We start from the raw sequence: 27,850 nt of genomic DNA, 5'->3' as shown, positions 1-27,850 counted from the left end.
AGCTTCAGCGGTCTGAAGACACAGACGTGGCAGCTGGTTCAAAGCGAGACAAGGGCTCTTAAATATCTGACGTCTGCTGTGTTCCATATCTCCTCGCTTATCGTTTGTCGAGATCAAGTTCTTGTCTTGAGCGAAGACCACTCCATCACGCTCATATCTGGAACCTTTCCTTCGTCCTAAACTCATCATCTTCATCCATGAACCTTTGATAGACATCATTCCTTTGACAACTTGGCCAACATCGTCTTGGCCGGGGAATCATAAGACGTTTTCATCGACGGGAGACTGCTCGGACTTCTGTCGGAATTTCGCGATCATCCGGATCATCTCTGCCTCCCTACATCCTTCTGCCGAAACTCCTCTCTTACTTTCTGCGAATACCGCAAGTCGACGAAGACATCAAGATCATATCAACCTCTTGTCCGCTGCATTTGCGGTGATCGGACCGATCTCTAGCGCAAGGTTCATACCCGCTCGTGTCCAAGCTTAGCTTCCTTTAGAACGTCTTGGCACGCAGATCATCCGAGTTACGTTCAACGACCATAGATCCGTACCGGGGAGGACTGTTTCATAGATCTCGGTTCGGACTGTCTGCTTCCAGATTTGTATGTCAATGATATATCAGACTTGTGCTCATTGAGCTAACTTATTTCCTGCGAACTAGTCAGAACATCATCTTCGGAGACATCCGCTAAATTAGGTTTCCAGCATTGGACGCTACCACAATATGGCTAACAGAAGAGGCATTAGTCCCATTCTGACTGCTAGGCTCCAAAATGGAATATCTGACGAGAAGATGGGTGACGAGAAACCCAGTCATAGACTCTGTGGACAAGTCAGCGCGTTGTCGATCTGAAAACCTGTCGTACACATTCTCTGACTTCGACTCTTTCCCGGTTCATTCTTTCCAGTCACCAGCTTCTAATCCTCTCTCTCCGTCTTGCAATCATCATTTTATAGGTCTTCGAGTATAGAGACCCAGTGCTGAAAGGCTTCAGCCGATGTTGACCAAACGAAAAGTCTGTTGCGGTATATATGCACGTGGCTTTAATGGTTATGTGCTTTTCCCAAGCTCACCTTTGAGGCCCGTATAAACGCACTTTCTGCCGTGCATTTTTTGCTTCTTCTTCTTTTCTCTTTCTTTTTTCTTCTTCTTTTATATACTGTATATTTCGTTTTCGTGTCGTCAGCTTGTTGCTTGAGATCCGTTTCTGACGACTTCGAATTCGGTCCTGATCAGCGCGCTATCCTTGCCGACTCCATTCGCCTGGGGAATATATCCCCAGTATATATACCCTTCTCCTGCGGTACCTGAGACGTGAGGCAAACTCCGTTGGTATATAAAGCTTCTTCTTCCTTTCTTCTTCCTGCTTCTCTTTTTTTCTCTTTCTCTTTCTCTTTTCTTTTCCTGCCAACGTCTTTATATAATATATCTTGAAAATAGGTATAAATACCTATTATACACTGGTAAGTGATATGATTTCCCATCGTTTGTCTCCATTGCTGGTGGTTCTCGTCTACTGCGCGGGTATCGGCACAGACCGAGACGAGGCACGGTGGGCCGCGCGCATGAGCAGGTTTCCTTCCTGGGAATCGAACGCGAGAATGGCGAGATATATCTGAAAGAAGCTGACCGGTGAGTCTGCATAGGTTCTCGAGTGGATACCCGACTTGGGTGGGTGGGAGAAAGGTGGTGTGGGTATCCTATATACCGCCGGGCTGCGCTGCCCTCCGAAGGGCCCTCCCGGCTTGCCTTGTCTTTTTTCTTTTCTCTTCTTTTTTTTTTATATTTTTTTTATATACACACCTTTTTTATTTTATTTTATTTTTATATATACAGGTAAGTCAATGAAGCGATACCCTCCTGTTGAACGGGGTGATCAACCAGACTGTGCAATTGTTGACTTTGGGTGCAGGGAGGTGAGTCTGATTTCGCAAACTCGTCAATTGTTGCCCCCCTTATGCCAGCAGTCCCCATCTTCACAAGCAGGGCGAGATGCTGAAAAGCTCTCCACCCTGGCAGGATTGGATTCAACCACAATTTCACGTCACTTGCACTCCACTCACACCCCTCCTTCGCGTCACTGTGTCTTCGCTTCCCCTTTCCTCAGTGACGGACAGCATCCAAGCACGTGCTTGAAAGTGACTGATCCCACGCGTCTATTAAACCCCCCGTTCGCACCCCATTCTCTTTCTCTCTTCTTCCCTTTCTTTCTCCCGGTCCAGTTGCGAGCAGCAGATCTCTCCCAACAGCACATCCCCTATCCAGCACTAGTATCACCCTTCACATGCACGTCTACTATCATCTCTCCTTCCAGCACTGACTTGTCCTCGATTTCTACATTGAAACTTCCTGTATACACACTGTCTGTCTTGGGAAACTTCAGAACCTGTGAGAACTGTGCGATCACGGACGCGTGCTCATACAGAACTGCGTGCTTCGGTAGACCTTGCGTGACTGCAGAACCTGCCTATTCACACAGATAGCCGCTCCAGATCGAGACACATCTTATACTCGCACTTCTGCCGTTCCTGAATCACTGGCCTTGACTTCTGTACCTGGATTTACTCCTGTCTCTGACTTCGATCCATGAACCACGTCTGTCCCTGGACTACTTCTATACGTGCACTACCTCTGTTCCTGCTTACTTCTGTCCCCGAACTATCTCTGTCTCTAGACTCGTCCTGTTCCCGCACTATTGCCCCTGACTTGTGTCTCTGACTCCTGTCCTTGAACTACTCCTCTTCTTGGACTGGTTCTGTCCCTGCACGTATCTTCTCCCTGAACTCGTACTGTCCTTGGCCACGCCTCTCTTTCCCCTGCTCCTGTTATTCTTCCCTGAATCTCCTCCTGTCCTGTGCTTAACCTTCCGAGAGTTCTCACAATCCTTACGATTGCATCTGACCAGACCCTTCCTCGGCGGATTATAGACGCCTCCCGATAAGATGGCTAGGAAGACTAGCCAAGTGGAGGCCGCCGGCCCTGTTCTCGCCGGCCGTATAACCCGGGCGAGACCTGCCCGCAAAGGGGGTAAGTGATCGTCCTTACACTCTATTTCAAGCTCATCCATCAGATATGCTAGTTAGCTTTGAATATTTGCTAATATTTACAGTCTCCGCCGCAGCGGCTGCGGCAATCGCCAAGGGAGGGGAAGACCCCGCGCCCGTCCACGGGCAGCCCCCAGCATGGGCAGAGGTTAGTGCCTAGTCCGTCTTCGTGATAGCGTTCACTAACAAGACATTTCTCCAGAGTCGACCAGACCTCTGCGATGCTCTGCCCTGGTTCCGTTCGTTACAGGGAGGTATATACTACAGGGACGAGCTGTGCTGGGGTTGTCTGGTGGACGCGGACAGCGGGGTCCGCTCGTATATAGATGAGGAGATCCTCATCACCAGGATGTATGTCTCCTTGCAAAATCAGTTTTGCTACAGTTGCTAACTTGCTTCACAGTGGTGGTGGGTGCGAGAGGGACGCGGAGGGGAACCTGGTCCCTATAAAAGACCAGGACGGGCAGGGGCCTGCGTTCCGGGCTCTGGAGAACAGCCGGAGGATCGGCCTGCCGGTCGGGATTGTAATCGGTATATATAGCTTTGACAGTCATCATGACCCCTGACATCTGCTGACGTCCTTCAGGTGACCGAAACACGGTCCTTGGGAGGAAACTCCCACACCGTTACAACGTGATGGCCTTCTTCCGAATCACGAACATATGGTATGAGAAGGTCGGCGGCAAAAAAGGGGCCAAGATCCGTTTCGAGAAAGTCGATCTGGCGGAGAAGAGCTGGTGGGCAGCCCCGGGCACCCCCGCTCCCGCGTGGCCGCGCGATTTCAGCACGCGGCCTGAAAGCATCCAGTGCGCGGAGTGCTCGCACCACAGCCTCCGTATATTCAACGAAGGCTGGATGTGCCTTTACTCGACCTGCGCACGGTTCTGGACGCTCAACGGTTCTCCCGCCCCTGCCAACCTTACCTACCATCCCGACTTCCTTAATTCACGCACCCCTCCTGATCCGACGGCCCAACCAGAACATAGCCTTGTTCCGGATCTCCTGTCCACGATTCCTGAAGACGATGCAGACGCCACCTATTCTCGCATGGCCTGGAAAGGCATCGTGTGTCCGCAATGCAAAAAGTGCATCTCCAGGAAGTTCTGGAAGGGGTGGAAGTGCTCTGACGCTATCGACCAGCGCCACGCAGCTCCTTCAGGAGTCTGCACCTTTGAGAAAACGATGAGGATGGCACCGATCTCGTTAAGATCCGTCTCTGATGACTTCGAACTCGGTCCTGTTCAACGCGCTATCCTTGCCGACTCCAGGTATGCACTGGTAAACGTCGATAAAGGTTCATTGGCTCCGTACTACACTCGAGTCACGTATACGCTGAATGGGGTTGGTACTATCACCCATTTCGTTGCAAACAAGGCGGCCACAGCGCGTCCAGATGGGCCGAACGACCTATTCCGGCAGCTACAGGTGGCGGATGTCGGCTTGCGGCGATATCCCCTGCAGCAGAGTGTTGGTAAGTGCAATTCTTACTGTTTTAATTTTGTGTTCACTGACATTGATACGCGAGAAGTTGCAGGTACACTGACCTCTCACTTCGCGGTGAACTACGTACGTCTTTACCTGGAATCTCTTTGGCCGCTTGCTGACCCAGAGACTACTCCAGGGCATGCCGTACAAATACGTGGTTTCGGTTGACTCCAAGGGATTCGATGAAGCGCCTCCTGAGATCATGAACGCTCTAGGACGCTTAACCTGGGCGACTGAGCAAGCTGTTTCTGCTGCTGGAGGCTCTGTGCTGCACCCGAACGAGCTTCTCATGCTAGGATACTTCGAAGACATGGCCATCGGAGTAGGTACGCTCTAGACCACATCTAGGCTATGACTAACCTTGTCCCAGTTTCATGATGATGGAGAGTCATCACTTGGGCCGACAATTGCGACACTCTCTCTCGGCGCGAAAGCGACAATGAGTATCCGGATGAAGTATAAATACTACTACGGTTGCAGCAAACTCAAGAATCTGATTGCCGAGGACCCTGTACTGGATCACTGCTGTCAGCACGACAAGAGAGCAATCCTTAAGGACCAGCGCATGAGAGGAGAGATCACAGAGGAGGCGTACGCACAACAGCGAAGAGCTCTGATCGACAAACGACGAGAACCTCCAACCTTTATCAAGATGAGCATCCATCATGGTGACTTTGTTGTGATGCACGGTGAGAACTTGCAGAAGTACTACGAGGTAAGACACTAAATATATTTGGCAATGAAGAGCACACTAACCCGTCACTAGCATGCCGTTCAGCCGGACAAAGAGAAGAAGCTTCGATTCGCTTTGACAGCACGATACGTGAAACCAGACCATGTCAGTGGCCAGGAGAGACAGAAGGGAGTCTTCGATGCTGCAAGTGTCGAGTACCGCGGCGACTAATTGCACTGTCGTCCATGATTACTTGTGATGCCCTTGTCTATGCTTTTTCCTTTCCTTATTTGGAATCTCGGGTATTGTTAGCATTTCTGCTTGTGTTTTCTTCCTTTTCTCATGCCTATATATTGATTATGGGCATTGGACGATTGTGTTTGGTGATATGCGGCCACGAAGTTATGATTGATGAGCGAGGGCGTTATGGAGTTTCAAGTCTCTTAACAGATTAACGTATTTCCCGGGCGACCTGGCCAGTGCCGTCTCACATACAACATAGCTATTCTTTAAACCTGAATATCTCAACAACTATAGACCTATCACATATAATGTAAGAGAGTGCGTCCCGACGATCGCCCGCGAGGTGCAAGTATTGAGAGCATATTTACCCTTACCTCAACCCCTCTATGTAATAGTTGAGATCTGAGATCTAGGCCAGCAATTCAGTGCCTCAGTGATCTTACCAAATTGCTTATGCTTGCTAGGGCAATGCTATATTTAAAGGCAAAAGCCAGACAGTACTTTTAGTTTTATTCTTTCCTTCTCATTTCAGGTGCGGTGGTCTGAATCTGTCTCAAGTTTACCTTCCATTTGTTGTTTTCCTTCTCACTCTAGGATTTGACTCGCAGATTATTAACACTGAAGTGAAGATCTGTCTAGGCAGCAGCGGCCGCCAAGCAGGCAGTAAAGCCTCAGGGCTTCTAGTTTTCCAAAAGAGGAGAGTATATGTTGATAGAGAAGAAATAAGAGTATACGACTCTCTATCTTGCTCTGAATCAGCACATGTGCTTCCTTTATTGTGACTGTTGATTCAATATGTGTTTTTGAGTTTATCATTGTGGAAAGTCACTACTTAGGTACTTAGCGCCAAGCAGTGTTGCGAGCGCAAGCCAGCTACTTCTCTTTTTATACCTCCAGTTCCAGCATGGCGCGCACCAAACAGACAGCACGCAAAAGTACCGGTGGCAGGGGTCCAAGGAAGGTCGAGGTCGAAGCTCACCAGTTCAATGATCATGCCGGTCGACCTTACACCGTTGTCGGCGGCACGCGTCCCCCTTCCTCGGCTATCTGTAAGCTAAGCATCCACCTATACTGCTTCAACGACCTGGTTCCTAGCCCCTGCGAGGTTGGAAAGAATTTATTACAGAGCGAGGCCATATGCGAGGCGGGCAATATGCGGAATTACTGGCCGCGCATAGACGTATATGCGCCTTTAGACAGTATTGATGAGTGCATACAGCATCATCGGCGTGAGAAGATCTACCGACGACAGGCTGTCCATGACCTACATCGAGAGGTAGCGTCAGCCGCAGAAGCAACTGCCAGAGCAGCTGGCATGGATGAAGAGGATGTCGCGGAGGCTGCACAGGAGGCAGTCCTCAATCTAAGAGGGAAAGAGCCTCTACCGCATATCGTTCCCTCTTGGTGCTGTGCACCTCAATTTTGGAGAGAGAATCTACATCCATATGATAGGAGGTACCGCAGCTTTATCATTGTTGTTCCCAAGGAATGTCGGTCATGGGAAGATATTCAGCAGAACGGACTCTTCTTCGTGCGCTTTGATCAGGATGTGACTCCGGCCATGGAGACGTGTTTATACGAAGACCTCGATGAAGAAGATATGCTTGAGGATGGCGTGGAGTGGGTGTGGGTAGATAAAGTCGATTACGGCCCTCCAGTCAGCATCAAACGTGTATCAGTGGACAAGGACACTGATGCAGAATTCACGCCCGTTGGGAGGAACTTGGAACATGGATCATCTCAAGGTCCAAAGTTCCAAGGGACTCTGTTTGACAACTGGTACAACCTTCATACTTCCGCCCTGAATGATTGTACCTATCGCATAAGTAGCTGTGATGGTTGCTGGGATAACGTGCCGCACGAAAACTGCGAGATAGAGCTGTAAGTTCTACTTTCATTGTGTAATCATGTCGACGGGAACAATATCTAATGTTGAATGCCCACTTGATCTAGGGATGAGCACTATTTTGACGACGACGGACAGTGCATCGCCTGCAGGCGCTTCGGGGAACACAGGCGTCGCAGTAAAAGAATAGCGAAGAAGCGCAAAGCAGATGGCGAAATTACCACAGATAAAACTGCGGGTAATTAGAATTCCATAAAGAATCACAGCGTAACGCAACCGCTCGAGAAAAGATTTTGAGATTCCCTTTCGAATGATATACATGAAAACAGCGGAGTCTATTATTTACAGAGATGACTTCGCATGCAAACCATCTGTAGAACCTCCCGTGTGGGCGGGGGAGACTGGTTCCCCGGATCTAAGCAGAAGTCCTGAGTAATTACTACTTAACTAAGAGTCGGATCTATATTCAAATATGGAGAGACGAAGTCCATCGTTAAAGAACATCTGAATAACTGGATTACAAGAATATAATGTTACAAAACACCTTAGTAATAAGTTTATCGCCGACGAAATACTAGGTATTCGGCGAGTCTCCCCGATATAGCGATGGTCTTCTATCATCTTGCATTTGCTCAAAAAACTCTCGTCTCTTCGCGAAAGAGGGAGTGGGTTCAGCTTCGGCCTGGTATGTCTCATCTGGAGGATGGCGACGATTCGCATCCACCGCTCCCTGGGTTTGCCTCGTTGAACTGTATCTGGAGCCTGGTGCGCGCGGCGTATAGCTTGACAACACCCCATTCGTAGCTTCGTTGATGGACGAGTGGCTTGTTTGTTGCCACCTCGAGGAAGAGGAAGAGCTTTCTATACTTGTCCTTGTTGTCCGTGCATTCATGTTGATTTGTTGAACCTCCGGGCGATCTCGTCGAATTTGTGGGGTCAGGGGTTGGCGGGCTGATGGCTTTCTGCCAGTCGACCACGAAGGAGGAGTCCTTGTTGGTCTACCTGGATTTTCATCGCGGACCTTTGTGGAATGATCGGTTAGCTCCGTCAGCTGCTTCCTTCGTGGTTGGAAGAATTCAACAGAATTTCTTGGACTCTGTCCATTCTCGGCATTGCCGTTCATGGCTCCATGATATGTACGTCGTTCTGAGGCACGATCAGTCGAAATATGAGAAGATAAAGAGAGCGACGAGCGAATTGATACATCTGCTGGACTGAGAATATATGGAGAAGATCGAGGCGAATATTGGTTTTCGATCCTCGGAATGGTACCGCCTGTCTGGATTTGCGAATCTTCTCTTCCGCTATGCCCAGATCGTCTGATAGTGATAGATGTTGCTGACTTTAGGAAATTCTTCAAACGAAGGTTGCTCTTCGAGAAAACATCCTTTGGAGGTAAGAGCTGATGTAGATGGTCGGTTGCTCTATCTCCACCATTCAATTTAGGCTGCGTCGGTGCGTGTCCAGGGGACTTTGAGCGAGCGTTTCCAGAAATGGTGTCTTGAAGGACGTTGTTTATCCCTCCCGTTATCTTTCCAGCATCGCTAACTCCTTTATTCCCTATCGTATCACCAATTATTCGTAACACAGATGATGTATCTTCAATTGCCCGAGAACAATGAGCAAACCCTCTTCGTAATGTTTCCAGTCTCGAAGATTGGTCCTCCACATTGTCCTTTAGAGTCTGCCACTCTTGTCTGAGCTCGTCCGTACTAGCAGCTATCCGCTGATCGATGATTTGATCCAACCCTTGTAGAGATTCGCATAACTGTCTATGTTGTTCCTGCATTTCGCGTAGTTGATCAGAGTGGTCTAGATGTGTATCCAATAGCTCCTGTTGCTCTTTTTCAATCAAGTTGATCCCATCTCGAAGGGACTCGACCGCTTCCTCCGTGATCCTGAGCTTGTCCTTTTGACCACCCTGTCCCTCTAGTTCTGTTACTCTCTTGGCAACGTTATCGATCGATTCCTGAATCTGCTGAGTAATGCCCCGGGGACCTTCTACCTCCAAGGAAGGCATGATTTCTAGCAGAGCTTTAGCGTAGACAGCAGCAACAGCAGCCGCATATCCGTGCCATCGGTCGTTCTTGTGTGAATCCGAATAATCGCATATTCCACGAATAGTTATGCAACGCAAGTTGTCCACCAGAGCAGCGCATTCCATTTCGAAGCATATGATGTCGTGAGCGTTGGTAAGCTGGTCTCGTGTACTGGCGTCTTTCATGACTTGATCGGCGGAACCGATTTTGCCGACGTGAACTTGAACCAGCTCGTTCTCTTCACGTGGCTCTCTATCGACCACATGGGATTGACATTTAGAATGAATGCCCAAGCAGTCACAAGCTTTACCTGCATGAACGTAATCCGATTCGTAAAGACGGTCCGATTCTGGGTCAGGGCGTTGAAACTTGGCCTTGCCTGTTTTCTTGATCATTTCCTCTGCAGCTCTCTGGAGGTTTAGCTTATCTTCGAAAATATGCGCTTCGAGAATTTGCGAATGACCGAGAAGGTTACTATCCATGTAACGGACAGGGTAAAAGTTCTCGAGTCCGTGGTGTGTTCGCTTCCCGGAAGTATACTGAAGCACAGCAGTTCCGACAACAATGTCGCCGAGCCGTATATCCCTGCCCTCGACGTTCAAGTTTGGCGCTCCGCCGCCAATTCCGACTAGCAGACTAATTTTAATTGATGGAAATGTAGTCATCATCCCTGATGCCACTTTGAAAGTGGATGCTTGACCATAACGACCTTGTGGTAGGGAGGCGATCACAACCCGATGTCTCCCAATCCGCCCGCATGTGTAGACGTTTTCATCCAGATGTGACTTGGCAATTTTAATTGTATAAATCTCATCTAGCATCTGTCGGGCTGCGATAAACTCGTCCGTCAGAGCGCAAATCCAGCCGACAGTGAATTCGGTGACTCTGATTGATGACGTCTCAGACATGGTAAGGGTACTCCAGGAAGAAGCATCATGACGGATTTCTGCCTCAAGCATCTTGGCCTGGAATCTGTTTTGAAGAGCTGCCGTCTTGCTACCAACTGCTGTGCTGTGTGGTCTGAAGTGGTAGCCTGTCGGTGATACAAGACTCAGTGCTCATGCAACTCAGGTAAAGGACGAATTTGGAGGTCAAAGAACGTTTCACAATATAGATTTTCAGATGATTGTTTTTTGTTCAACGGGGTAAAAGTGTTCAAGGTTTATATTTCAGCGGCAGTGTAAATGAGAGATTAGACGATAATGTCAGGAATGGCAATGATCAAAGCTGTCTAAGAGCACGGATTCCGGAGTTATCACCTTCACTGGGCGTGTATTCACCCTGGTCCCAACAGGGTGAGCTGGTCACTTTCATATTGGTTGCCTGCAGATTAGTATCTAGTGTAAGTAATGATCAACAATTGTGCAACCCTGGTAATTTTCTGGAAAGGCATTGTGGACTCAGGACTGCAAATCCCGTTCAAGTTCAAGGCGCGAGGCACACCCGGGTGATATCTAGCGCAAGGCTGAGACGTCTCTTATTCCTGGACTCTCATAAAAGCAAAGACGAGGAGGTTATATTTAGATAGCGCAAGGCTGAGACGTTGAATTCTCAACAAAGCAAAGACAAGGCAACCTAGTGTTCAGCCTCAGAAGCCGCTGGATGCACCAATCTTCTCACCTTATCTTGGATCTCTCTTTCTCACCGCAAATTAGTGATAACGATTGGTAGGATCAGGATATAAAGCCAAAAATTGTGGTAGATCTATCTCCACTCCCCGGAGGCCAATCCATAACAACTGCCGAGCGAAGGAGGCTTGATTAGTTATTTTATCACATCTATGCAAGCCATATCGAAGAGCAGAATTCTAGTACCACCAAGCTAAACTCCTAAAACACACGTGGCAGGTGCCGGGGAAACATTGCAGCCCAGGTAGATAGCGCCTGCCAGAGAGCATCCGTGGTTTGTAATAGAGGACTAAGATACCACGGAAGCAACCGACATGAGGATCACCAGAAGATCCCAAGGGAAGTATTTCCGGGCGTACCTGACGTCGAGGAGAGCATCCGTGGGTCAGGGGTTTGGCCAAAATTCATGAGCATTTGCTAACCACGTGGTCAAGGATGGTGGATCTGGCAAGTTGGGGGCGGAAAGTGATTAAGAATTCCAATTGATGGATGGCTGTGAAGCGATTGAATGCGCGTTCTTTGGTCCATTTTGAAATATTCGGAAAAAAATGGCCCATATGGCAGACTCTTCAATAGCTCGTACATGAGCCGATTTCGAGGGTTGTGGTTAATATGTATCGACACGACATTTTGACGGCCTTACAAGATGACAGTCAACATCTTCGAAAAGAGCCTAGAGAGCACTACTTACCCGAAGGGCACCCCATCAGTCGACTACCTACTCCAATAAACCTCACTATCGGGCTAACTTAACGCTTTGATCTTGCGCTATCTTCCGCAGCCTTGTGGCAATCGTTACTATAGTAAGTAAGCCTTACCCAAACTGGAATTGTGCATCGGCCTTGCAATAACAATAATATGCATCTGAACACGGTCAGTCGAAAGCGGACATGTAGTTCCAGGCATATCCGTGATGGTTGCATCGCATCGTTTCTCATTTTCGACTAGGTAGGCAATGTTAGAGATCCAGGTAGACCAACTAGGAGTGCTCCTTTTTGGTCGAGTAGCAGAAAGCCATCAGGCAACGAATTAGAGTCACAGCACTAAAGTTGTATAATCGACAGCTCAGCCGCAAAGAAAGTGCTCCGTACCTGACGGTAGCTGATCTACTCGCTTCCGATCGATGCCAGATTGTATCGACAGCTCAGCCGCCGGAAATGTCACCCTGTATGCTAAAGGAGGGATGTGGCTGAGTATGCTGGGACTAAAGGTGTCTGTTCCTGAACTTCGTGTCGATCAGTATGAAGATCTAGGATTACGGAAGCAAAGGTTCTGAAGGAGCATCTGAAACAGGAATAATCTCTTGATTGCTTGGAGAACTAGAGGATACCGGAATCTATCAGCTCTTATACCCACGGACTCTATCCTAGAATTCAGCTGCCTGGAGCACTGCCTCCGCCACTAATTTTGAGCTTTGCTAATTCCGGCGTATCTTCTTTGATCCTATATAGGTAGATCAATGAGGCTTCGCGTTTCTTATCCTACCCCTCTTTCAATAGGGTAGTACAAGCCGTTTGCAGCTCATCTCCAAAGAAGCCGTGAGCGCCGACAATCAGCAGGACACGAAGTGTTCTGTGATTTATGCTCAAGTGGACGTTCTTAAAGGTACTGCGCGGCCGTGAGCTATTTCTGTCAGGAGCAAATGATAAACATTAGTATTCTATTATTGTCTCACTCATTGGAAATATTTATACATGTTTGAAATGAATTCATTGAAGAAAGGTCGAAATCACAGCCCACAAACAAAGTACAAAAAGACCGTTTGATTTTGAGATGAGTGAGCCCCTGGAGGCAACTCGAGATGAAGTAGACGCAGCCGCCGATGGCGAGGCCTCTGTTGATTGGGATAAGTCTTCAGATGACGATGATGCTGATGACGATGCTGATGACGATGGTGAGCTCCCTGTTTGTGTTGCTTGGGTGGACGCCATATGAGACCGAGACGTTGAACTGTATATAGATGTTGCTATTGGCCTTCCAAACATATCCGTGGTAGCAGCCGGTAATGTGCTGATACTGGCAGCCGGCACAGTCACTGTTTTCACACCAACACCAGCCGATTGCGCTGTGTTGGTATTCATCCACAAACATCTTGGAGTCGCTGTTGGAATAAAATCCCCAGTTGTGCTTTCTCCAAACGACGCACTGGTGTATGTCACCAAGTAATCTGCAGCATTTTCCGTATTTGTCGCCGCCAGACTTGCAAGCGGCGTGGGGCTACCAGCAGTACAATGCGTCTGATCTGGATCAATTGCTTGTAGCCCGCCTTGCTGCGCGCCTACAAGACGACAGCAGACGAGGTCGTCTATGTTTAAATAGAAGGGTCCTGCGGATTTCGGGCGGTATGGTTGCCACAAGTTCTCAGCGGTATCGATTATGTCGCCATCGCAGCAAATGGTCTGGAAGTCGGCCGGTTTCTGGCCAACGGTTTCGTTGGCACATTCATATGGTCCGCTTCCGAAGTCTGATAAATCAGCTAAACACCAGTTCTTTATTATCCCTGAAGGAACGGCAGTTGTTATTGAAGAAGCCATTTATGGCGATGTGATAAGATCCACGCGGGTGCAGGAAAAAAAAAAACGCAAATTAAAGACAAAATTAGAGAAAAAAGAAAAACAAGAATCAAATTGATGGAAATTGTTCTAGTTAAGAACTGGAAGCCGGAAGAGTTAGTCTACTACTAGTGCTGTAGAATTATTATTATTGAAAATTAGTCTAGACTTATCTATTATTACCCCGTAGGCAACATCTGAGGGTATTCAGGCACGCCAAGCCATTAAGCGACGGTGACCAGGCTCCGCTTATCTTGGCGGTTTCCGACTTTTTGTTTAGCAGAAGGGGATGATGGGACAATTAAAATCAGTCTTGTTCTTGTATGATTTTATATAGTTCCTCTGCAATGACTTTGTTCCAGATTCATTCTGGCTTTAAGCATGAACTTTAAGCTGAATGAGGCCCGAAAGAACGTGTATTCAGTCTCAAAGAGGTGGACTTCCTGGTCATATCTTGTATGGCAGCGATACGCTGTATGCGAACCACGACATTATCAAACTCCACACGTCTCGACAGGGCCAGTATCAATTTGGGGATCCCAATTTGGTGGCACAGATCAACCGCTAAAATGCCCTTTCCTTTGTTCCCTAGGTTGAAATGAAATCAGGTGTAAATCTTGAACGGAACTAGGAAAACGGAAATTCGATGAGATGGGAGTTCCAATCGCGAGTCTTTTGAGTCTCTGTCTTTCGGTGACACCATACATAGTCTGTATACAGACTACGGTAACGGAACATGGACCAGGATATTTCTGACCGAGAGATAATCTGTAGCAACAGCATGGTCAACATGATAAATCATCGTCTGTATTCAAGGTCAATACTCAAATACGGTTCCAATACTTCTCTGTTGAATGTTGTCATCCGTCTTGGTGATCAATAATGCCGCACGAAAAATACAACAACAACGGATATGAAAAGAAGGTGTATCTTTCTATCCACGTCCACGCCAAGCGGCTCGCCAGCCATGGTTCCGGACGGCTCCCAGAATAGATTCTGATACGCCCTATTCTAGTTTTCGATGGCGATCCTTGGTCATTTCCGCCCTTGAACCCTGGACTCGGGCCACTCTGTGTCGCGTAAAAGTGACCGTTTTGCAGATGCGGGGGGAGAACTGGGGCACAACGGCTGTGAGGTGTACGGAGTAATTATTAGATAGACGTGACTGCTCAGGCCAAAAAGGTAATAATTAGATAGATCTGGAGGAAAGCAGCGATCGATGTCTCTGCAATAATAATGCTAATGAATGACACGGTCAGTGCGATGGCAGCAACAGGCAGAAGGGCATTATTATTGTTGAAGACGGCGCAGTCAGCCTTGTTGACTTAGTCTGAGCCTCGATGGAAGATCCCCCTTTTGCAGGCTGTAGCAGTGGTACCTGGTACTTCCCCTGGGCGCCAAGCTTGGGGGCCGCGGGAGGTACCAGGTACTCCCCGGCTGGATTATTACTCTCCGGCCCGTCGGTCTGCTGTCAACCTCGCGGCGCACGCGCTGCTCTTATCCCGGCCTCTGCTTTGCTAGCCCGATCTTTTTCATCTTCCCACCACCTCTGCGTTGGGTCGTCGCTGTCTCGACGACTGTTAAGTTCCGCTAATTCGCGTGGGAGCTGCTGTGGGGATGCCCACAGCGACGAACTGCTCCATCACTCATCTTTCATTATTATTGCGCCTCACCAACCGACTGGATGAAGCGTGGACAGCTGCTCTCGACTTGTCCTCCTCACGGACGAACATCTTTCCTTTGCGCAGCTGTTGGACGTCTGAGTGACCTTCGCTGATGCTCCATCAAACCTGCTATCATCGTGACTTCCCATCAATCGTTCCTCAGGCTGCTTGATCGAACAACCAACACCCGGAGATCTCTCCGGCTACCCTTCATCCTCGAGACGACACGTGCGCCGTTCTGATCCGGAGATTCAAGTATCTTACACCGTGTTACTAGACGCCGCATCCATGTCATATTACCAGAACGGCCAGTCAGCCTACTATGGGCGGTCCAGCAACTCTCCCGCTGTGCCGCCTCAGCAGGCATATCCATACGAGACCCAATGCGCTTACGGTCCTCCACAGGACCAGCACATACGGCGAGTTCCCAGTTACGATCCAGGAGACGATACGGAGTATTTCGAAAATGCACAGGGACAAGGGATGAGGCCACCAGAAAACGCTGGGTATCCAGTACAAGGTGGGCACGGTGTCGGCGGAGGATATGCCTATACCAACGCTAGCAGCGGACAGGGCAGTTTGGGTTCGAGACGATCACAGTTCTCTGCAGACAGCTCGCAACAATCGCAACCCAGTCGAGCATCGTCTCACGGTTCAGCGTTGTCGGGTTATCAACGTCCGTACCAAGGGCCTTCATCTGCGTCTCCCACTCAATCTGTGTACAACCCGCAGCAATTCGCGAGGCCGCACATTCAGCCACAAGTACCTACAGGATACAACCCTCAAGGGTATACTGGGATGACGAATTCGCAGTACAACGGCTCTGCTCATCCCTCGTATAACCCGGCCGCGTATCAGTCAACGAGCCTGGGTGGATATGCTGGTACCCAGCGACAACCATACGTGATGAATTCAGCCCAGGCACCCCCTCCCCCGCCGCCTCGAGGGCCGGAACATCCATACGGTGCTCGTCGACCGAATCGATACGCCAATTCTTCGCCTGATCCGCAGTATAACTACCCGTCTCCCACCCACCACGCAAGCTCACCGACTGCTCCTCGAAGATCATCCGTCTACGGAACGGCTCCCGGTCATCCTTCTGTTGGGCCTCATCGCGGATCAGATCCAGGGTCTGTGCCACAGCCGTATCCCTATGAATCCCGAGTCCCGTCGTCTCCGTCACTCTCACAGTTCCCAGCACCTCCTGCGCATGTACCGCGCAACGAAAATTTTCATGGAAAACGATTGAGTATTTCTAATCTGCCAGGGAGGGGCTCTCTTCCTACCACACCGACTTATCCGACCTCAACACCATCATCCCCGCGAAGGACAGACACATTGACCCGCCACCCACAGGCGCGCCCCCTGCCTGGGCCCCCAGTGGATTCTGACGACGGAACGACTTTGCACAATGGCATTGGGAATCGACACCAATCGGAAGATATGAGTTACGACGATCTATTGAAGGAGGTGGAGGCTGCCGTGAGTGTACGGCGCGGTTCGAGAGAGACACGTTTCGGACAAGGAGTCCCTGATCATGCTGAGGTCAATGGACACATCCCGTCCTCAGCCTTGCGCCTCTCTCCGGACGAAAGGCACACCCATACCAACGGCAGTATAGCCACCGGAACAGGGCAGTACGTGAATTATGGTGCATATAGTGACGACAGCGATGCAGAGGCCGAAGCAGGTTTAGCCATGTTGCAAATGGCAGATGAAGAGGAAAAGGCGATGGCGGAACGCCAGCGAACTTACAGTGGCACCGCTGCGTCAATATTCAGCGCCTACGGATCGCACTCCTCAGATAGACGAGCCTCGACATATCAAGACACCGGCGGCGATGATAATGAGTATGTGAGTCATGATCTCTCCGTGTACGGAGGTGGCTACGAGGGACATGTCCATTACGGGGACAATAACGATACCAGTCCGGGTCTCTACGATCGAAGCAGGCCCCCTACTACATCAGGGTCGTTCCACAGCTCGAGTGCGTCTGTCGATGGCCATCCTGCCTTGTTGGATGAGTACTACTACCAGTCTTCGACTCTTCCTTCGGATGCCCGGGTTGATACCGGAGGTACCGGTGGTCTGTCAGAGCCCGATCCTACTGGACGAAGACTTAGTTTTGATGATGGAGAAGAGACCGAAGAGACGTATATGGCGTCTTACGACGAAGATATGTCGGACAGTCAGGGACCAGAAAACGGTGAACCTGAAGACCTTTTCTTCCATCCTGGCATGAGACCGCTTCCACCGGCTCCGGTTGAACCTGCGGACAATGCAGTCCTACGTCCGCACTTGATGCCTGCTGGCACTTATCGACACGCGGAATCCAGAAACGCGCAGCCAGGGGCCCAATATAGAGAGCCTCCATATCCTTCTTCTCCGGACATCTATGGACAGCCACAGGTCCCGCGATCGGCGTCGTTATCAAGTCACAGTAGCACTCCTCGCACTGACCCCCCTATCAGGTCAAAGACGGATTCCGATCGGGCAAAGTACAAGCAACAGCAGGAACTCCTGCGTCAGCAGCAGGCTGGGTCATTCGGTTATGATGCCACCCTCCAGCCAAGTGCTGTCGCTCTTGATCTGCCTACCATTCCTGCTGGGCGGCGTAAAAAGTTCAATCCGGCCAAGCTATCTTCTGAACAGTTCAACAGGTGCAGTGAGCCTTGGGCTCTGAGCTCCGTCGTCGCCTGGATCAAGGATCTCAGTGAAGATGAGACCGATCTGAAAGAGCAAGCGATCATTGACGCTATCGTTGCTCTTTTCACTCATAAAGTTCCTACTATGAATACAGCAGATGCGGAGACCCTAGGGGCTCGAGTCGTCAAGAATATGCTCGCTGAACAAGCCCTGGTGAAGGAGGAGGAATGGGTTAAGTTTGGTCCAGGGTCCTTGTCAGGGGTCCTTTTCCAGATCACAGGGACAGGGTGCTACTCCTCGAAGTTGCACGAAGAAGAAACGGAGGTCTTCGGTCGCTGTTATTCGCATCATTGCATGAGAACCTTGAAGAAAGTCGATTTAAAGGCGCAGGTGATGGAGTCCGAAAAGAAGACAGAGGACTGGGTGACGTTCTATAAGGTCCCGAAAGAAGTCTGGGAATCGTACCCGAGGAAAGAGATTGATCGTCAGAACAATTTGCACGAGATCGTAACAACAGAGGATTTGTACATCGGACAGTTGGATGTTCTGCGCGAGCTGTATCGTGATCAGCTGGCCACCGCGGAGCCCGCGGTTATGAATCCGAAGCGCCTCAACAAGTTCCTCAACGACGTTTTTGGCAAGGTTGATCCAGTGAAACAAGTTAACGAAGATCATCTGCTTGCGCAGCTCAAGTATCGTCAGAAAGAACAAGGGCCCTTCATTGTCGGATTCAGCGATATTTTCCGCGAGTGGATCCGCAAAGCCAAAACAGTATATATCGACTATGCTGCCACTTTCCCCCATGCGAACTATCTCATCCGGAAGGAGGCTGAAAGGAATATTCATTTCCGTACGTTCCTTAATCAGGCGCGTGACAATAAGATGTCCAACCGCCTCAGCTGGGATACCTATCTCAAGGCTCCTATCACACGAATTCAGCGGTATACTCTCCTTTTGGCTACGGTGCATAAGAACATGGTCAAAGATTCAGAAGAGAAAACGAACCTTGCTCAAGCCATTGAGGAAATCAAAGTGGTAGCATTGGACTGTGACGCCAAGGTTGGCGAGATGAGCAAGAAGGTAGAGCTCATGGAACTATCATCCAAACTACAACTCCGACCAGAGATGAAGAAGGAAGTCGAACTCAACCTCGAGCACTTGGGCCGACAGATCATCTTCGAGGGCGAACTGCAGCGTCCAGGTTCGAGAACGAGATTTAATCTTGTGGACACACATGCCATCCTGTTTGATCATTACCTTGTTTTGGCAAAAGCTGTCACAACGCGGGATCCTACGAGAACGCTTAAGTACGAGACATACGACGTGTCGAAACTTCCAATTCCGATGGATTTGTTGGTACTGGAGAGCACGAATGACGATCCTGTAGTGAAGTCCGCTCTCAAGGGCATTTCGGCCGTGGCGGGACAGCCGCAAGCTATGTCACGGACGGGAGGTTCTAATACAATCAGCCATGTAAACAGCAACTCTACACTTGTCCCAAGTACGACGCTTGATAGCTCCAGGGATGACAATATACTTTATCCATTCAGAATAAAGCATTTGGGCAAAACCGGAACATACACCTTATATGCATCCACCGCGCAGAATCGACAAGACTGGTGCGATAAGATCATTGAGGCCAAGACAAAACATGCCGCATCTCTCTTTGCTCAGAATGCAGAACCATTTCATCTACGCGTGCTTGCAGATGCAGCTTTCGGTTATTCCGACCAAGTTGCAGGCTACTCAAGCGTTGTCATTGAAGGCACACCTCTTGATCGTGCTATTAAGGATGTCGAATACCGGTATGCGCCGGCTGGGCCTAGGCCACCGCCTATTTGCAGGGCACCAGTCAATTGTGCCACAGTCTTCCAGCAGCCGCAGGGACGAATGATGTGTGCAATCGGTACCGACTATGGTGTGTATATATCAGACTACAACGACGCCCGTGGATGGAAAAAGGTATGTTTTGCCACGCCAATAAAATAATCCGGTCTCTAACACTTGCGTTTAGGCCATGACGATATCGGTTCTTCGCGTGACGCAGATTGCGGTATTTGAAGAGTTCAATCTTTTCCTCGTGATCGCAGACAAGTCCTTGATAGCGTATCATCTCGACGCCGTTTGCCCTGCCAGTGGAGTGACCACTCAAGCTACGGTTAATGATTCAGCCAGGAAAGCACCGCAGAAGTTGTCTGGCAGCCATCAGATCGGTTTCTTCGCTGCGGGACGCATGAAAGATCGCACCCTTATCATGTACAAGAAGCGGGATGGCATGTCATCTACATTCAAGGTTTGTTTAGAATTAGTGTCCATTCCGACCTATCATTCTAACTTGTACAGGTCCTCGAACCGGTGCTTCAGAAATCCACATCAAGCCGCAACCGTTTCTTCAACTTGCGCCGCGGACAGACCGAATTCTTCCGCGAATATGACGAGTTCTACATCCCCGCAGAAAGCTACGGGATCAACATGTTCCACTCATCACTTGCTATTTCGACTCAGCGTGGTATAGAAGTTCTCACGCTCGATAAAAAGTTGCCATGGACAGTGCCCAATCTGCGGTCAGACATCCCGGAGGCGCAACCGTATCTGACAAGCATAGCCAATCGGATCAAGGACTTGCGGCCTTTGGGCATGTTCCGACTAAGCGACAGCGAGTTTTTGGTTGCATACTCCGAGTGCGCCGTCTATGTCAACAAACATGGCGATGTCTCTCGCAGCGTGGTTATGGAGTTTGTTGGGCGTGCTCACACTGCATGTCTGTGTGGGAAGTTCCTTATCCTTCTCAACGAAGACTTCATTGAGGTTCGCAATGCCATGAACGGGCGGCTAAGACAGGTCATTCCGGGACATAATGTCGTGTGCTTAGATGATGGAAGCAGTATGCCTGGCTCTGGAAACAGCGGCGTCAGCAGCTCTTCCATGGGTGGCAATGTCAACTTTTCTGGCGGAGCAGGCGGACGCGCCAACGGCACATCTGCTACTAGTAGTGGACGTACTGTCAAGGTCTGCATGCAACATCCAGAATTTGAGCGCTGTCAGATCGTCGTTGAGCTTGTTGAGAATGAGCTGCAACAAGATTAGATTCCTTCTCGATGTTACTATATCTGCGTTGGGAGATTCTGGCCATGTTTGGATGATAAAAAAAGAAAATGAAAGGCTCGTTGTTTCGAGTCTCTTTGCATCTGGCAAAAAAAGTTGTCTATCGTTCTTCTACGACCTTTCTTCCCTATCTTGCCGACTGGGCGCTATTTCTTTTGGCTTTTGTTTGGACCACATTATTATACCCCAGACTTCCCTTTGATTCTCTCTTTCCCTTACGTTTTCCTAGTCTGGCGCGTACCTATCTATCTACCTTTACATACTCTTCATATTCTGACTCTTGCTTCGCCCCCGCTTTTTTGTTTTTCGTTTCAAAGTGATACCATCAATATTACTACTTACCACTTCTGCTCTGAAACTTCCATTGTCCATCTTCTTTTATCTTTCTAATATCCCCCTTTTTGTGTTGTCTAAGGCTCAATTATCGATCTCATATAATCATTCTCAACTTCTTCCAAAAAAAGAAAAAAGATAGCAGAGCGATGATTCTCTTTTAGACTATCAGTGGCTGGTATCACTACCTAAACTAGGATTCTCCTTCTAGTATGTATGTATGTACATTGCGTTGGGTAAGTAGAGGAGTAGCTTCTTCCGCGTTAGCTTCTTGTGTCCAGGATTGGAGAAACGAAGGGTTAACTATCCGATGATATCAGATCTCTTCCACAGGCGTCTATTGTTTTTTGTTTTTTTTTTTTTTTTTTTTGTCTTAGGCGATTGAGTCCAGCGTCCTTATTAATAGATGACTGACTAACACGGGATTTATGCAGCTTAAAGATTTACATCGAATATAGGACAAAGAGAGAGATAGAAGAGAGAGACTATAATATGACGATACGAAAATAAAAAGAGGTTCCTTTCACTAGTTGACCTCTACCTAACATAGCTAAGCCTGACCTTGATCTACCTCACAACATGGAAAGATATAAAAGCCAAACCGGGAAACGCTGACCGACCGGATCCTTGACCTGACAAAGGGAATAGAGGGAGTATTATTGTAAAGAGAGAACAGATGGGATGGATGGATGGATGTGGATGGTAGGATGGATTGATGGATGGATGGTACAATGAGGAAACCGGGCAGGGGGTGGTTGCGTGTTTCATCACGAGTCGAACTCGACGACTTTGCTCACTACGCTTTCGTTTGTAGTGGGGGTTTTCGATGAGCTGCTGGTAGGCGGGCTTGCATCATGTCCTTCGGGTAGAGATGATGAGGCCTGTCCTCCCTCTTTTCCATCGAGCATGGATGTGCCTCTGACGCTGATGACTTCTGCGCCCTCGAGGAGATCACGATCCTTTTCTCTAACGCTGCGACGTTCCGCGTCGCCGAGGTACGCGCCTGCGCCCCAGCTAGGCATGCCACCTACCAGAGCGGCCGAAGCGGATGAGGATCTCGAAGGAATACCGGGGTGGCCATCGTCGTCCTCGTCTTCGTCATCATCATCTTCATCGTCACGGCGTAGTGCGTTACGCTCCAAATCACGCTGTGCTTCGTCCATCTTCTTCTTGACTTCTGCTGCCATACGCATTCCGTCCGAGACGATGTTGTCCAGGACACCACGCAGACCCTTTCCGGGAGGCACTATGCCTCCAGAGGGACCCGCGACGGTTGCACTCGATGCAGCAGTGAGCCCTGAGGTCTTCGTACCAATGTTACTGAAGGTGGTCAGGTTGGAAGAGAGCGAACCCGACGTTGACAGTGAGGCTGGGTTGGGGTTATTGGAGAGGTGGAATGACTGAGGGAAGAAGGATTCGAAAAATTGTTCAAGGAGCTCATCAGCGAGAATCACCATGCGGAAAGTCGGGAGCGTGATGTGTAGGGGGTTGTTCGGATCGAGGGCAGGGTTGGCAGATTCCGACACTTCTCGGGAGGATTTCTCTGTTTCGATCGGCTTTTGTGTTGAGCCATCCGTTTCGGCTGCACTTGGTTTTTCGTTGAGCTCGAGCAAGTCTTCCTCGTCCTCATCATCATCCCCAATAGCGAACGAATCCAGCTTAGCTGTAGCCTCGTCGGCAGCATCACTGGGGTTCTGCTGGTTCTGCGGGTGACTCGGATCGGCGTACTCAAAGCAGCGGCGGATAAACGAGCTGATGCTCCCTAAGAACCTCTCGTCTGTACTGAGCTTGACTTTGGTAGGATCATTAAGATCTTCAAGCGACTGACTAGGGGTCACTGTGCCCTCAAAGCCTCGTCGCGATAGGAAAAGCAGAGCCTCAGACATTCGGAGAATGCCTTCTCTGTCGACTTGACCGTTGCCCTGGTCATCATAGAGATCGAAAAAGTAGTTGATGGTGTTCATAATATCGCGCGTGCCTTTGATGCGCGCCAACCCATTGACGACGTTCTGCAGGCTCAAACCTTGGGTGTTATCGGTGTCCCATTTGCGGAACAGTCTCTGCATAAACTCATGGTCCGCTGGCTGGACATTCGATCCGCGACTGGAAGATTTATAGCTCCTGGTACTTGACGAACTGTATCCATTTCCTTCTTTCTCAGAAGTAGAGCCCTTGCGCGAGCGGTTTGGGGAGTCTGCCACAGCCCATTTCGCCGTAGCTGCTAGGAATTCCCTGAAAGCTTCATAGTCCATGTGGGTAGGACTAGGACCAAGGCCAACTCGGCCCACTTCAGCATCCACGGGGGGTCCAAGGATGGAGAATCTCCCAACCTTCTTCTTTTCTGTTCGTTTCTTTTCTTCATCAATAAGCTTCTGCCGCTGTTCACGCTCATACAATATCGCATAGAAACGGTCGTAAATGGCGCCGAGATCATCCATGCTGAGGCGTTTACTGTCAGGTCCCAGGTTGCGGATTGAAGTCCGCTTGGCGAAACTCTCAATATTGTCCAAGACGGCATCCTTGTGTTTGGCCCGTTGCTCCGTTATCGTACTATGCGTGATGCCAGAAAACTCCTTGAAAGCAACAACCATAAGTTCCTGGAACCGCGTGATGGCTCTCAATTTCGGGTTCTCTGATCGTGGATGTGCCGACTCGTCCAGTCTGGAAAAGTACGACTTCAAGACGGAGATGAAAGAGCCATCATCCTGCACGTCCAGAAGCTCTTCCCCGTTAATTCGCAGAATGGCCAGTCCAACCTGGAAAAGAACCTTGGGGCCCTCAAGGAAGAATACGTCCAGGACACGGAAAGCGAAGACCAGTGGCATGGAGTTGATATACAAAGAAAGGAACCACGGCAGGGAAACGACAGAAAGTTGCACGTCAGACTTCACCAGGTGCTCCCATAGAACGGGCATGGTCTTCTCGACAAGCGATTCGAAGACTTTCTGATCAAGCAGTGTGCCATACATAGTCGTCGAGTAATAACCCGGCAGAATACGATCACAGAGCACAGATAGCAGAAAGAAAGCCTGCGGCTCGGACATGTATCTGGTACAATCAGTATATCAGAAACGTACGGGTATCGAAAAGACATACATCAGCAAGGCAGCGACAACAATGTTCATGGCCTGGCAGTAACCGATTTGCTCATTGGTCCAACTATAAGCTGTCAACACTCTCCGCAACCGCCCAATTCCTTCTTCACTCTGGAAGCCAGGGTATTCTGGAAGACTTCGATTGAGGTCCTTTTCGATCTCATCGATAGCGAGAGACTCTCTACCGGAAAACTTGGCCAAAGTTTCTTCGTACAGCTTGGGAGACCCCAAACGGACGTAGATAGAGCCCGAAGTAAGTTCCCAGATCTCTCCACGGAGGCGGTTCGGAAGTCCAACCCTGATAAGCTTGTGGAAGGTCGGTTGCCGAATGAGCGTAACATTGCGGCCGTTTTCTACATAGCCAGATCTTAATCAGTACCGCGACAATAGTCGGTGAGCTATTGCGTGCACGCACCTCTGAAATATTCTCCCCAGAGTCTCATCTTGCTGCGGTCCCTGAGCTTGCGAGCGTCTCCAGGATACCGGAAAACCATACCCAGCCCGGCATCAGGGGGTTGCCGAGCCGGTGCATCTTCCTCCTGTCCCTTATTCTTGCTTCCAGAGAGTAAATATTCCGAGTAACAATCGCCACATACGGTCCTCAAGTTATCAATATCCCTCATTCCTTCTCGCAACCCTTTCTTGAGACCGTCACAGAACCGCTCGCAGGCCTGCCTGCTCCCGACTAGTTGGACGGTGAACCGTTGCGGCACAAACGAGGGATCATTAGCCGTCTGTGATGCAGGTTTCGTCAGGGCACCGTTCCATGTCGTCAACGCCAGGGAGAAGACATGACTGAGACTGTTGAGCCGCTCGACACGGCGAATGGCACAGAGCGGAAGAGTAAATCCATTACCCGACGGACCTGTCCCATGTGTCTGGCCGGTGAAACTAGTTGAAGCACTCAAGCTAGCCGATGGGAGGAAGCTAGTTGGCTGTGTTGAAAAGCATAGATACCGCTCACTCAGGTGGAGTCGTCCCGTGTACCGGTTGCCCTCTTTATGACGATCCGCTGATCCACCGGCCGAAGACGAAGTATGCGGGACTGGGAGAATCAATTCGGCCGTGATCTCCTGCAATGGGTTCTGCGAGTCTGGGAGACAGAATTGCTGGCGGAAGAGGGACGCCTTGGACGGACCGCGGTCCGATGATGTTATCGCCGGAAGGTTGAAGTTGGCCGGATCGATAAGGGACTGCGCCTTTTGGACAAAGGATGAAAACTGGAACATCATTCAGGGGTCTAGAGGATAGCTGCAAGGTGAGAATGATGTCCCGTAAAGTGATATCGGGCCCTCCGCGATTGCGCAGAGACAAGGGGTAAGCGCCGGAGTCTGGAGCTCGGGTGGTTCAAAGACGGGCGAGGTATCAACACGCCCACGACTGGCAGTATAGGGGACTCCAATGCTCGACAGTCATTGTAGGGGAAGGGGAGATAGATATTCAACGGATCGCTCGCTTCATTACGAGCCAAAGCAGCCCACGAAGGACAGAAGCAAGCTGCGAGGGGATGGACGTCGAACTACGTTGTATAATATCCGACGCGAGCAGCGGATCTCCAGAGAGGAGGCTGCGGTCACGTGGGGTCTTATCTGACCTGACGAAGCCCACGATGATCGACAAGAGGAATACACTACAATGCTGCATAATAATACGGAGACACGGATCTGGATATTGTACAGAAAATTGGTAGTTTTACGCCTAACTACGACAGGAAAAGAAATGAAGATATGAAGAGATAAAGAAATGAAAAAAAAGACACTAAAGGAAAGAAGGCGTCGTGCCCACATCAAAAGTCACAGTAAGGGTTGCCATAAAACCGTTCCATCCAATTTCCCACCGAAATGCATATCATTCTACCATATCCACAGTATTGGTTGACCAGTAACCATTGTGGGTGGACGGAACCCCAGTTTTTCCTTTTTTACGTGCCAGATGTCTACTGCTTTTCAGCAGGGAGCACAATAGCCCCGTGTTTCTCGTCGTCATACTCTGGAGGAAAATCATCCGCGGGCTCAGCAATAAGAGCCTCCTTCTCCATATCGTTGCCCTCCTCCACTGCAGACACGGACCTGTCCGTGGTAGAGCGGCGGTAGCGGAGCCACAGGAAGACAACGACCTGACCGACCAGCATGCCGAGTGCGCTAGCCACCAGACCTGCAAGAACACCCAGGACAGCAGGGACAAGAATGAAGCGGAATACGCGAGAGAAAGTGCGTTCCCAACCGCTACGGTGCATGTGGTGGAAGTGATGGCGACCACCATGGCCAGGACGACGGTGAGGCGGGCCGCCGTGACGGGAAAACGGAGGCTCCTCGTCGAAGAATGGACGAGGGGGGCGGGAAGCTTCCATCGGGAAACGAGGACCGCCGTGGCAGCCCTTGGAGCCCATCAGCCTGGCTTTGGCTCTCATCATGCGGGCCTTTGCTGATTCCACCAGGGCGCGGACGCGAGAGAAGAGCAACGTCTGCAGACACTTGGGCTTACCACGGCATTGTCTCCAGGAAACAATGTCCGTCTTCGTTGCCTCAACGTCGGTCTTCGCAATGTAGAGTGCTCCAGATTCATCCTTGATGAGCGCGATAATCACCGTGTTCAGCGGCACGGGATGGCCAGCAAGGTCAAGGACGGTGAAGCGAAGGGAAAGCAGCTCGGGGCCTGGCTCATCCATGGGGGCCACCAGAGGCTCGACTTCAAGGGCGAATCCCAGAGGAATGGGATCGCTCTCTCGGCCATCAGCGATGTTTCGCTGGACTGCATCAATGCTCAAGGGAGGCGGGGGTGGCGGGAAGACCTGGTTGCCGTTGATCACAAGAGTGTTTTCATTTTCGATGGAGATGTTGAGATCCTATATCCCACAGTCAGCATACAGTCTCCTGACTAGCATACAGTCTCCTGCCTGGCGCCCGGGTTAACTCACCAGAGCCGTATCCAATCCCTCCGTCCAAGACACCTTTCCATCAGCATCACTCTCAGGAAATGGGCACTCAGTGCACTTGAGAGACACCTGTGCCAAACCGTGCGGGTTGACTGCCTTGGGAAACGGCGCAGAGACGGTGTCGAACTCGGGCACCACCAGGAAGGCGGCAGCACGGAGGGACAGGGCGCCTGCGGCGAGAAGCGAGGCGATAATCATGGTGTTGAACTGCTTAGATCGGGAGCGACATATGCCGTACCAAAGATCACAGGACAACAGTCAAGATAGAGAAACAGCGAGATGAGAGTTGATGAACGAGGGATAGGCGCAGATGAAACAGGTTGATGATTGATTGATTGATTGATCTCGCGAAGTCCTTCTAGGCTGAACGATAAAGATGGAAGGCGGACGGAGGCGGAGTCGGGTGACGCAGCCGCTAAGCTGTATGGGGTTAGTGTGGCGGTATTGGACACCTCAGGCAGAAAGTATATAAATATCCTCGCATTCAGGCATCCACGCTGGCTCTATCTATGTATGGGAGGGTAATAAAAATACTCGAGAGTAGATATGAGCCATTAA

The 27,850-nt window shown here is 49.9% G+C and overlaps 7 protein-coding genes across 7 annotated transcripts; 3 read left to right on the top strand and 4 right to left on the bottom strand.

The window, feature by feature from the left end:
• Positions 1-2,946: 2,946 nt before the first annotated feature.
• C8Q69DRAFT_503814 (2OG-Fe(II) oxygenase superfamily-domain-containing protein) lies at positions 2,947-5,437 on the top strand (the record flags this gene model as incomplete). Its single annotated transcript, XM_028632516.1, has 9 exons — positions 2,947-3,031; positions 3,114-3,196; positions 3,251-3,399; positions 3,452-3,579; positions 3,635-4,519; positions 4,577-4,614; positions 4,670-4,855; positions 4,904-5,248; positions 5,300-5,437. 9 exons carry the CDS (start codon positions 2,947-2,949, stop codon positions 5,435-5,437), a joined length of 2,037 nt encoding a protein of 678 aa, XP_028489954.1.
• A 686-nt stretch (positions 5,438-6,123) lies between these two features.
• On the top strand, positions 6,124-7,705 carry C8Q69DRAFT_54671 (hypothetical protein). Its single transcript, XM_028633772.1, has 2 exons — positions 6,124-7,330; positions 7,403-7,705. Exons 1-2 carry the CDS (start codon positions 6,354-6,356, stop codon positions 7,539-7,541), a joined length of 1,116 nt encoding a protein of 371 aa, XP_028489953.1. The 5' UTR covers positions 6,124-6,353; the 3' UTR covers positions 7,542-7,705.
• Positions 7,706-7,869: 164 nt separating this feature from the next.
• C8Q69DRAFT_441345 (hypothetical protein) lies at positions 7,870-10,293 on the bottom strand (the record flags this gene model as incomplete). Its single annotated transcript, XM_028628742.1, has 1 exon — positions 7,870-10,293. The coding sequence occupies one exon, from the start codon at positions 10,291-10,293 to the stop codon at positions 7,870-7,872; it is 2,424 nt and encodes an 807-aa protein (XP_028489952.1).
• Positions 10,294-12,671: 2,378 nt separating this feature from the next.
• C8Q69DRAFT_441344 (hypothetical protein) lies at positions 12,672-13,496 on the bottom strand (the record flags this gene model as incomplete). The annotated part of the gene is made up of 1 exon (XM_028628741.1): positions 12,672-13,496. One exon carries the CDS (start codon positions 13,494-13,496, stop codon positions 12,672-12,674), a length of 825 nt encoding a protein of 274 aa, XP_028489951.1.
• Positions 13,497-15,466: 1,970 nt separating this feature from the next.
• C8Q69DRAFT_441343 (CNH domain protein) lies at positions 15,467-20,911 on the top strand (the record flags this gene model as incomplete). The annotated part of the gene is made up of 3 exons (XM_028628740.1): positions 15,467-19,786; positions 19,839-20,117; positions 20,168-20,911. 3 exons carry the CDS (start codon positions 15,467-15,469, stop codon positions 20,909-20,911), a joined length of 5,343 nt encoding a protein of 1,780 aa, XP_028489950.1.
• Positions 20,912-21,670: 759 nt separating this feature from the next.
• Positions 21,671-25,871, bottom strand: C8Q69DRAFT_412712 (putative GTPase activating protein). Its single transcript, XM_028628316.1, has 3 exons — positions 24,773-25,871; positions 24,359-24,710; positions 21,671-24,310 (listed from the first exon to the last, which is right to left on the bottom strand). Exons 1-3 carry the CDS (start codon positions 25,587-25,589, stop codon positions 22,030-22,032), a joined length of 3,450 nt encoding a protein of 1,149 aa, XP_028489949.1. The 5' UTR covers positions 25,590-25,871; the 3' UTR covers positions 21,671-22,029.
• A 90-nt stretch (positions 25,872-25,961) lies between these two features.
• Positions 25,962-27,663, bottom strand: C8Q69DRAFT_454446 (hypothetical protein). Its single transcript, XM_028629702.1, has 2 exons — positions 27,275-27,663; positions 25,962-27,202 (listed from the first exon to the last, which is right to left on the bottom strand). The coding sequence occupies exons 1-2, from the start codon at positions 27,488-27,490 to the stop codon at positions 26,294-26,296; spliced, it is 1,125 nt and encodes a 374-aa protein (XP_028489948.1). The 5' UTR covers positions 27,491-27,663; the 3' UTR covers positions 25,962-26,293.
• Between the last annotated feature and the right edge of the window lie 187 nt (positions 27,664-27,850).

The sequence above is a fragment of the Paecilomyces variotii genome, assembly GCF_004022145.1.
Source record: "Paecilomyces variotii strain CBS 101075 chromosome Unknown C8Q69scaffold_1, whole genome shotgun sequence".
Taxonomy (NCBI): Eukaryota; Fungi; Ascomycota; class Eurotiomycetes; order Eurotiales; family Thermoascaceae; genus Paecilomyces; species Paecilomyces variotii.
Note: the sequence above shows the minus strand (reverse complement) of the source record. Positions and strands in the feature narration are given on the sequence as shown.